Genomic DNA, 10669 nt, shown 5'->3' on the forward strand with positions numbered 1-10669 from the left:
TGTTAATGTTGTAAATGACTATTGTAGCTGGAAATGGCAGATTTTTTATGGAATATCTACATAGGCATACAGAGGCCCATTATCAGCAACCATCACTCCTGTGTTCCAATGGCACGTTGTGTTAGCTAATCCAAGTTTATCATTTTAAAAGGCTAATTGATCATTAGAAAACCCTTTTGCAATTATGTTAGCACAGCTGAAAACTGTTGTTCTGATTAAGGAAGCAATAAAACTGGCCTTCTTTAGACTAGTTGAGTATCTGGAGCATCAGCATTTGTGGGTTCGATTACAGGCTCAAAGAACCTTCTGAAACTAGTCAGTCTATTCTTGTTCTGAGAAATGAAGGCTATTCCATGCGAGAAATTGCCAAGAAACTGAAGATCTCATACAACGCTGTGTACTACTCCCTTTACAGAACAGCACAAACTGGCACTAACCAAAATAGAAAGAGGAGTGGGAGGCCCCGGTGCACAACTGAGCAAGAGGACAAGTACATTAGATTGTCTGGTTTGAGAAACAGATGCCTCACAAGTCCTCAACTGGAAGCTTCATTAAATAGTACCCGCAAAACACCAGTCTCAACGTCAACAGAGGAGAGGCGACTCTGGGATGCTGGCCTTCTAGGCAGAGTTGCAAAGAAAAAGCCATATCTCAGACTGGCAAATAAAAAGAAATGATTAAGATGGGCAAAATAACACAGAGGAACTCATCCCGTAGTCGCCTCTTCACTGTTGACGTTGAGACTGGTGTTTTGCGGGTACTATTTAATGAAGCTCCCAGTTGAGGATTTTCTTTAAAAAACAAGGACATTTCTTAGTGACCACAAACTTTTGAACGGTAGTGTATGTGCATCCTTTCAAGCACACCCGTTGCATTAACCTGTGGTGAGTTATTCACAATTTTCGATGAACAAATAAGGTATTATATGTAAGATGGTTAAATAAAGGGCAAAATTCTTGATTATTATTACATTATTATTTGTGCCCTGGTCCTATAAGAGCTCTTTGTCACTTCCCACGAGCCGGGTTGTAACAAAAACTCACACTCATTCTTATGTTTAATAAATGTATTGCATAGTGTGTGTGGCAGGTTTACAATGATGGCAAAAAACAACATTTGAGAGTGCGCTGACCCTGGTACGCAGCTGGAGGTTGAATGTTTGAAGGGGCACGGGACTATAAAAGGTTTGAGAACCACTGATATAGAGGATGTCTTAAAGACAATCAAAAGTTGTCTTTGTACTTTATTTGTAAGAGTTGTTCATTTGTTAAGTTATTGGTTAAAGGTGCAACACAATATTGATTCATTAATTATCATGGATCTAGTTCAGTCTTATCAATCACTTAAACATATTTTAATAATCTCTTAGCTAGCTTGATGACTGTGGGCATTTTTGCTTACTTTCTGTTGTTCTAAATAGAAACGGCTAGAAAGGCCATGGGTCATATTAGATTGTGTAGAAATGCAGGAAATGTGCTTTAGATGCCCCCAAAAATGGGGGGACCCCCAGACAAGTTGTCACCCTCTGCAAATAGCACTGCTGGGTGATTTAAAAAGTCATAGTCAATTGAACAATAATACCCACAGCACAGTTGGCAAATAGAAAGCAAAGCTGATAGATGGGAGGGGTTGAGTGGAGCTGAAGGATGGGACTAAAAACAACAAGGTAACTTTTGTGAAATATACTATGTCCATAAAATGTATATAGTATGTATAAGCTGGAAGTAGAAGCCTAAGTGTTGTTGTCCATTAGTTTACTATAATTAGGGGAGGGGTGGTAGGGCTAGGGGAAATAATAATAAAAAAATATATGCAGTACCAGTCAAAAGTTTGGACACCTACTCATTCCAGGGTTTTTCTTTATTTGTACTAGTTTCTACATTGTAGAATAATAGGGGATATATCAAAACTGAAATAACACATATATAGAATCAACCAAACAAATGTTAAACAAATCAAAATATATTTTAGATTTGAGATTCTTCAAAGTAGCCACCCTTTGCCTTGATGACAGCTTTGCACACTTGGCACACAGTCACCTGATCAAGGTGTGCCTAAAAGTTCATTTGTGGATTTTTTTCCCCCTTCTTAATGTGTTTCAGCCAATCAGTTCTTTTGTGACAAGGTAGGGGTGGTATACAGAAGATATCCCTATTTGGTAAAATACCAAGTCCATATTATGGCAAGAACAGCTAAAATTAGCAAAGAGAAACGACAGTCCATCATTACTTTAAGACATGAAGGTCAGTCAATCTGGAAAATGTCAAGAACTTTGAAAGTTTCTTCAAGTGCCGTAGCAAAAACCATCAAGTGCAATAATGAAACTGGCTCTCATGTGGACCACCACAGGAAAGGAAGACCCAGAGTTACCTCTGCTGCAGAGGATAAGTTCATTAGAGTTACCAGCCTCAGAAATTGCAAGCCAAATAAATGCTTCAGAGTTCAAGTAACAGCCACATCTGGAGACTGCGTGAATCACGTCTTCATGGTCAAATTGCTGCAAAGAAACCACTACTAAAGGACATCAATAAGAAGAAGAGACTTGCTTGGGTCAAGAAACATGAGCAATGGACATTAGACCGGTGGAAATCTGTTCTTTGGTCTGATGAGTCCATATTTCAGATTTTTGTTTCCAACCGCTGTGTCTTTGTGAGACACAGAGTAGGTTAACGGATGATCTCCGCATGTGTGGTTCCCACCGTGAAGCATGGAGGAGGAGGTGTGATGGTGTGGGGGTGATTTGCTGGTGACACTGTCCGTGATTTATTTAGAAGCCACATTTAACCAGCACGGCTACCAGAGCATTCTGCGGCGATACGCCATCCCATCTGGTTTGCGCTTAGTGGGACTATAACTTGTTTTTCAACAGGATAATGACCCAACACACCTCCAGGCCATGTAAGGGCTATTTGACCAAGAAGGAAAGTGATGAGTGCTGAAACAGATGACCTGGCCTCCACAATCCCCCGACCTCAACCCAATTGAGATAGTTTGGGATGAGTTGGACCGTAGAGTGAAGGAAAAACAGCCAACAAGTGCTCAGCATATGTGGGAATTCCTTCAAGACTGTTTCAGGTGAAGCTGGTTGAGAGAATGCCAAGAGTGTGCAAAGCTTTCATCAAGGCAAAGGGTGGCTACTTTGAAGAATCAAAAATATATTTTGTGTTGTTTAACTTTTTTTTTTACTCCATGATTGTAGTTTATGTCTTCACTATTATTCTACAATGTAGATAATAGTAAAAATAAAGACAAATTCTGGAATGAGTTGGTGTGTCCAAACTTTAGACTGGTACTGTATATATATTTAGCTTTATTATTTTCCCCCAACCCTACCACCCCTCCCCTAATTGGAGTAAACTAATGGACAACAACACTTGGGCTTCTACTTTCAGCTTATACATACTATATACATTTTATGGACACAATGTATTTTACAGTAGTTATCTTTTGTTTGTTTTTAATACCATCCTTCAGCTACCATCAACCCCTCCCATCTATCTCTGATCCCATCCATCCACTCAGTGTTTGCTCACGCAAGCCATCTCGTGCGTGTTCGACTTTTGAATCAGACTTGACACCGTATCGTTGCCATCGCCACAGCAACGTGAGCTAGCAAGTTGAATTTATTAGCAGAGATTCCTAGTGCATGGAATATTTTGCATGGTCTAACTATCCTCTTACTAGCTAAGCTGCTCCAGTATTTAGTGAAACTCACCTTTCACGTGATGTGCTTCCTCTTTTGGATCCATCTTTAGACTTCCATGTCTGAACAGAAGTCCACAGAGTCCCCAGGTTCTGGCTGTGGTGTTCCAGCCCAGAGAAGCTCACAGTGGGGTCCAGAGATGATGTCAGTGAAGCTGGAGGGCTGCAGTCAAACACTGGAACTTAATGTGATTGTCAAAGAGGAATGGGAGGAGAGAGAAATCAAGGAGGAGATAGAAGTAAAAGAGGTGGATCAGAGAGCAGTCAACGAGGAAGTAGAGATGGCAGTCAAAGAAGAGCAGGAGGAGAGAACAGTCAAAGGGGAAGTGGAGAAGAGAGAAGTCAAAGAAGAGGTGGGGGAGAGAGCAGTCAAAGAGGAAGTAGAGATGGCAGTCAAAGAAGAAGAGGAGGAGATAGAATTCAAAGAAGAGGAGGAGAACAGTGAAGTGGCTGCTCCAGATCTAAGGGAAGAGGAGGCAGCAGTAGATAGTATCAGTGACCCAGGTAAGTTCAGGTGTGGAGTACGGAGAGAGGTTGGTGCCTTGGTGGCCACAGGGGATTCCCAAACTATTGTAGGGCTTCTGCTTGCATCAAAAGTTTTTTTAAGCCCCTTTCAATGTTCCCTTTCGAAATCTAACCCCATATCTGTCCATATTCCCAAAGGAGAGAGCTACAACCCAGGTTCAGACAGTGAGCCCAGTTTCACAGCATCAGGAAAACATAAACAACACAGACAGAGGAACTCAAGACAGAAACATCACCACTGCATGGACTGCTTCACTAGTTTCTATGAGCCAGAGGAGTTGAGAAGACACACTTGTAGACCCCACCCCTGTTCAGATTGCAGAGGCAGTTTTATTTGTCCAATTCACCTCATTCCACACCAACAGACTCTCAAAAGAAAGAAAATGAACCCGAGTGGTCAATGTGGGAAGAGATTTCAGACACCTTGGAGCTTGAAGACGTACCAGCTTACTCACACAGGAAAGAAGTCGTACCACTGCTCCCAGTGTGGGAAGACCTTTGGTTCGTCATTCAATTTGAAGCGACACCAGAAAATACACACAGGGGAGAAGCCTTTCCACTGCTCCCATTGTGGGAAGAGCTTCAGTGATGAAGAAAGTCGAAATAAACACCAAAGAATACACACAAGAGATAAGACTTTCCACTGCTCTGAGTGTGGAAAGAGCTTCAGTAAGGGAGGAAATCTAAAGGAACATCAGAAAATACACACAGGGGAGAAGCCATATAGCTGTGATCAGTGTGGGAAGAGTTTCAGTCAAACAGGAGTCCTAAAGAGACACCACCTAACTCACACAGGTGAAAAACCTTTCAACTGCTCCCAGTGTGGGGAGGGTTTCAGTCAGTCATCACTTCTGAAGGGACACCAGCTAACGCACACAGGAAAGAAGCCTCACCACTGCTCTCATTGTGGAAAGAGTTTTAAATTGGAAGGAAGCCTTCAGAGTCATCAGAGAATACACAGTGGAGAGAAGCCCCACCACTGCTCCCAATGTGGGAAGAGCTTCAGTTGGGTAAGAGACCTAAAGAAACATCAGAGAGTACACAAAGAGGAGAAGCCTTTCCACTGCTCCCAATGTGGGAAGCGCTTCAATGAGAAAGGAAATCTAAAGCAACACCAGAGAAGACACTCAGGAGAGAAACCGTACAGCTGTGATCAGTGTGGGAATTGTTTTAAATGGAAACAAAGCCTGAAGGAACATCAGAAGGCAAAGCACAGTGCAGTGCCTGACAATGGCCTTATAATTGTGTTGCCAAGCTGGGCATCTACATATATAATTAATATTGACACTAACCAGATTTCCATCGAACCTTTTTAGGCAAGTAAGTAAAAAAAATGTTAGATTTTTATCAAAACTTAAATGGAAAAGTTGCTTTTATGTACTCTCTGTCATCATGCACTGTTTTTAATCTGTCTGTTTGGTGGAAACACCACTGGTGGGAAACATTTTATTGATGTGGGTTTTAGAATATTCACATGAAAATCTGTCTTCAATTGGATGGAAATCTAGCTCGTGTTGCACATTTGTTAGGCTAAATAGATGTAACAATATGATGAATTATGGAAAAGAGAGAGACTTCTGACAACTAAGTCACAACAGGTGGAGTCCATGTCCGAGTCGAGTCACGAGTCATGAAAATCATGAGTCCTGGTCTCGAGTACTACAACACTGACAGCTACTCTCCTTTTGGGAACGTTTTATTTGTGCAAATTGATTCCATTACCTTACTTTTCTTGCTTGTTAGTGCTAAGTTTTGGCATCATTCAGGATACCTGGTTGTATTGCCACCACCTAACTAACCTGATTGAAGAGAGGTCAGTGAAGTTGATGAATGCAGTGGGTGTAGTAGCTCCATTCAACTACAAGATGAAACTATCGACCCTTAATAAAAACAGCTCGAGTAAAAAGTTGCTTTCTTCCGTCCAGTGGAACCGCGATGAACTGCTAAAACGGTCAAACCACTTCACATATTATTTGAGCAACACATCACCATTGCTTCCAAACAAAACGGTATGAAGATATAAGATAAATACGATTCATAAAGAAGAATTATGTGAATTTGCTCAATGCGTGCATGTAGTCCCGCACTAAGAGCCATGTACAGTCTACAGAGTTGTTCTGTGGGTGTCACTGAGTAGGCTGATACCCCATTTCATGGGTGCACACTCCATAGGTAAGGCTGTACAGTGCAATACAAATGTTCAATACACATTATAGGCTGAATAGTGAGGTGAATTCCCAGTCAAAGTCCCGCAATAAGAGCTATGACGCGAATATTTGTGTACACTCTTTAGAATTGTAATCTGTGGGTGTCACTGAGTAGGCTGATAACCCGTTTCATTGATCCACAATCCATAGGTAAGGCTGTACAGTGCAGTATGCCCCCTTGAAATGTAATACATCCGCAGATTTTTTTATAAATGTTTAATTAAATTAACTAATAGCGGTTCCAAGCATAGAGATCCTATTAAATGAATTGAGGGGCTAAGTCATAAACCCTACAAAATTCCAGAATGGTCCGAAAATGGCAGCCTTTTGGTTCAGGGAGAATCCAACCCAGTCTAATTAGGGCTCCCGAGTGGCGCAGTGGTCTAAGGCACTGCATCTCATTGCTAGAGGCCTCACTACAGACCTTGGTTTGATTCCATGCTGTATCACAACCGGCCGTGATTGGGAGTCCCATAGGGCGGCGCACAATTGGCCCAGCATCGTCCAGGTTAAGGTTTGGCCATCGTAAATAATAAATTGTTCTTAACTGACTTGCACAGTCAAATAAAGGTTAAATAAAAATTGAATTATTGGTATGAATGGCAGTAGAGGCATAGGTGATGCATTTCCTGCTTTTACTTATACAGGAAAATACAATTAAGGCATGTGATATCAGAAATTGTGTAATAGAATTGTCAACCTAAAATATTTTCATAGAATTATATAAACAGTACATATGGGTTTTATAAAAAAAAATATAGCCTCTAAAATAAATGTAAACAGACCATAAATGTCTCAATTTGTGTCCTATCATCAACACATTTCAGTCAGTGTATGGCTGTGGATTGACTGTATTGTTTGAATGGAATGTTGGCATATTGGTAGTTATTTAGAAACATTTATGGAATCCTTCCTCTGAAAGTGTCTGGCTAGCTAGCTAACAAACAGTGCAGATGATCGTCAAATTCATTGTTTTACACTATATCTTATCACAGCACTGGCAAACCATGGTTGACCAAAATGGGCTGACCATTTATACCATCATAAGAAGGTTAATTAACTTCTAGTATTCCAATTCCTAATTCTATGGTTCCAAGCCCTTTCTATGGATTCTATTTCTATGGTATTATTCCTCAGGTTCTCTACCTTCCAGGTGGTGTGATAGGTTGGTTTATCATTGTGTGGGGCTGCTTTGGCATGAATCTGAATGGGAACTGTCTGTCTGACATTGACCTTATCATATCATCTCGCCATCACGGTTGACAACTCCCTTGTGTCCTCCTCCCAGAGTGCTAAGAACCTTGGCGTGATCCTGGACAACACCCTGTCGTTCTCCACTAACATCAAGGCGGTGACCCGATCCTGTAGGTTCATGCTCTACAACATTCGCAGAGTACGACCCTGCCTCACACAGGAAGCGGCGCAGGTCCTAATCCAGGCACTTGTCATCTCCCGTCTGGATTACTGCAACTCGCTGTTGGCTGGGCTCCCTGCCTGTGCCATTAAACCCCTACAACTCATCCAGAACGCCGCAGCCCGTCTGGTGTTCAACCTTCCCAAGTTCTCTCACGTCACCCCGCTCCTCCGCTCTCTCCACTGGCTTCCAGTTGAAGCTCGCATCCGCTACAAGACCATGGTGATTGCCTACGGAGCTGTGAAGGGAACGGCACCTCCATACCTTCAGGCTCTGATCAGGCCCTACACCCAAACAAGGGCACTGCGTTCATCCACCACTGGCCTGCTGGCCCCCCTACCTCTGAGGAAGCACAGTTCCCGCTCAGCCCAGTCAAAACTGTTCGCTGCTCTGGCACCCCAATGGTGGAACAAGCTCCCTCACGACGCCAGGACAGCGGAGTCAATCACCACCTTCCGGAGACACCTGAAACCCCACCTCTTTAAGGAATACCTAGGATAGGATAAAGTAATCCTTCTAACCCCCCCCCTTAAAAGATTTAGATGCACTATTGTAAAGTGGTTGTTCCACTGGATATCATAAGGTGAATGCACCATTTTGTAAGTCGCTCTGGATAAGAGCGTCTGCTAAATGACTTAAATTTAATGTAATGTAATGATATCACTGTACAGTGCATTCGGGAAGTATTCAGACCGCTTTACTTTTTCCACATTTTGTTACGTTACAGCCTTATTCTAAAATTGATAAAATAAAATACTCAAATCTACATACAATACTCCATAATGACAAAGCGAAAAACTGTTTTTTTAATTCATTTTATCCATTTTTTTTTACATTTTACATTTTTAGTCATTTAGCAGACGCTCTTATCCAGAGCGACTTACAGTAGTGAATGCATACATTTCATTAAAAAAAATTGTACTGGCCCCCCGTGGGAATCGAACCCACAACCCTGGCGTTGCACACACCATGCTGGCGTTGCAAACACCATGCTCTACAAACTGAGCCACAGGGAAGACCCTGTATGTATTAAAAATAGTAAACAGATACCTTATTTACATAAGTATTCAAACCCTTTGCTATGAGACTCAATTGAGCTCAGGTGCATTCTGTTTCCATTGATCATTCTTGAGATGTTTCTACAACTGGATTGGAGGAGTCCACTTGTAGTAAATTCAATAGTTTGGACATGATTTGGAAAGGCACACACCTGTCTATATAAGATCCCACAGTTGACAGTGCATGTCAGAGAAAAAACCAAGCCATAAGGTCGAAGGAATTGTCCGTAGAGCTCCGAGACAGGATTGTGTCGAGGCACCGATCTGGAGAAGGGCACCAAAACATTTCTGCAGCATTGAAGGTCCCCAAGAACACAGTGGCCTCCATCATTCTTAAATGGAAGAAATTTGGAACCACCAAGACTCTTCCTAGAGCTGGTCGCTTGGGCCAAACTGTGCAATCGGGGAAGAAGGGCCTTGGTCAGGGAGGTGACCAAGAACCCGATGGTCATGCTGACAAAGCTCCAGAGTTCCTCTGTGGAGATTGGAGAACCTTCCAGAAGGACAACGATCTCTGCAGCACTCCACCAATCAGGCCTTTATGGTAGCGTGACCAGACGGAAGCCACTCCTCAGTAAAAGTCACATGACAGTCCGCTTGGAGTTTGCCAAAAAGTACCTAAATACTCTCATATCATCAGAAACAAGATTCTCTGGTCTGATGAAACCAATAATCAACTTTGGTCAGAATGCCAAGCGTCACTTCTGGAGGAAACCTGGTACCATCCCTATGGTGAAGCATGGTGGTGGCAGCATCATGCTGTGGGGATGTTTTTCAGCGGCAGGGACTGGGAGACTAGTCGGGATCGAGGGAAAGATGAGCAGTGCAAAGTACAGAGAGATCCTTGGTGAAAACCTGCTCCAGAGCACTTAGGACCTCAGACTGGGGTGAAGGTTCACTTTCCAACAGGACAAATCAGGAGTGGCTTCGGGACAAGTCTCTGAATGTCCTTGAGTGGCCCAGCCAGAGCCCGTATTTGAACCCTATCAAACATCTCTGGAGAGACCTGAAAATAGATGTGCAGCGATGTTCCCCATCAAACCTGACAGAGCTTGAGAGGATCTACAGAGAATAATGGGAGAAACTCCCCAAATACAGGTGTACCAAGCTTGTAGAGTCATACCCAATAAGACTAGAGGCTGTAATCGCTGTAAGGTGCTGTAAAGTGCTTCAACAAAGTACTGAGTAAAGGGTCTGAATATTTATGTAAATGTGATATTTCAGGTTTTTCTATGGGGTATTGTGATCAATCTACACACATTGATGAGGAAAAAAACGACAATTTCATGAATAATTGGAATACGGCTGTATTGTGTAACAAAATGTGGAAAAAGTGAAGGGGTCTGAATGCTTTCCGAATGCACTGTATATTTTATTTATTTCACCTTTATTTAACCAGGTAGGCTAGTTGAGAACAAGTTCTCATTTGCAACTGCGACCTGGCCAAGATAAAGCATAGCAATTCGACACATACAACAACACAGTTACACATGGAATAAACAAAACATACAGTCAATAATACAGTACAAAAAAGAAAACAAAAAGTATATATACAGTGAGTGCAAATGAGGTAAGTTAAGGCAATAAATAGGCCATGGTGGCGAAGTAATTACAATATAGCAATTAAACACTTGAATGGTAGATGTGCAGAAGATGAGTGTGCAAGTAGAGATACTGGGGTGCAAAGGAGTATATGACGAGGGTGATAACCCCTGATTTATAACATGTAGACCTGTGGGCCAGGCAAGACCAGGTGTGAAAAA

General features: G+C 42.2%; 1 protein-coding gene across 1 annotated transcript; it reads left to right on the plus strand.

Annotated features, from left to right (window-relative positions):
- Nucleotides 1-3525: 3525 nt before the first annotated feature.
- On the plus strand, nucleotides 3526-8049 carry LOC106564160 (uncharacterized). The gene is made up of 2 exons (XM_014130180.3): nucleotides 3526-4206; nucleotides 4366-8049. Exons 1-2 carry the CDS (start codon nucleotides 3762-3764, stop codon nucleotides 5541-5543), a joined length of 1623 nt encoding a protein of 540 aa, XP_013985655.3. The 5' UTR covers nucleotides 3526-3761; the 3' UTR covers nucleotides 5544-8049.
- Nucleotides 8050-10669: the final 2620 nt, after the last annotated feature.

Source organism: Salmo salar, chromosome 12 (genome assembly GCF_965601325.2).
Source record: "Salmo salar chromosome 12, fSalSal1, whole genome shotgun sequence".
NCBI classification, from domain to species: Eukaryota; Metazoa; Chordata; class Actinopteri; order Salmoniformes; family Salmonidae; genus Salmo; species Salmo salar.

Bases quoted from the DNA above. Each gene is read 5' to 3' on its own strand.
- LOC106564160 (XM_014130180.3), top strand. From the start codon at position 3,762: ATGTCTGAACAGAAGTCCACAGAGTCCCCAGGTTCTGGCTGTGGTGTT. The intron at 4,207-4,365 runs GTAAGTTCAGGT...ATATTCCCAAAG, and splicing joins AGATAGTATCAGTGACCCAG to GAGAGAGCTACAACCCAGGT.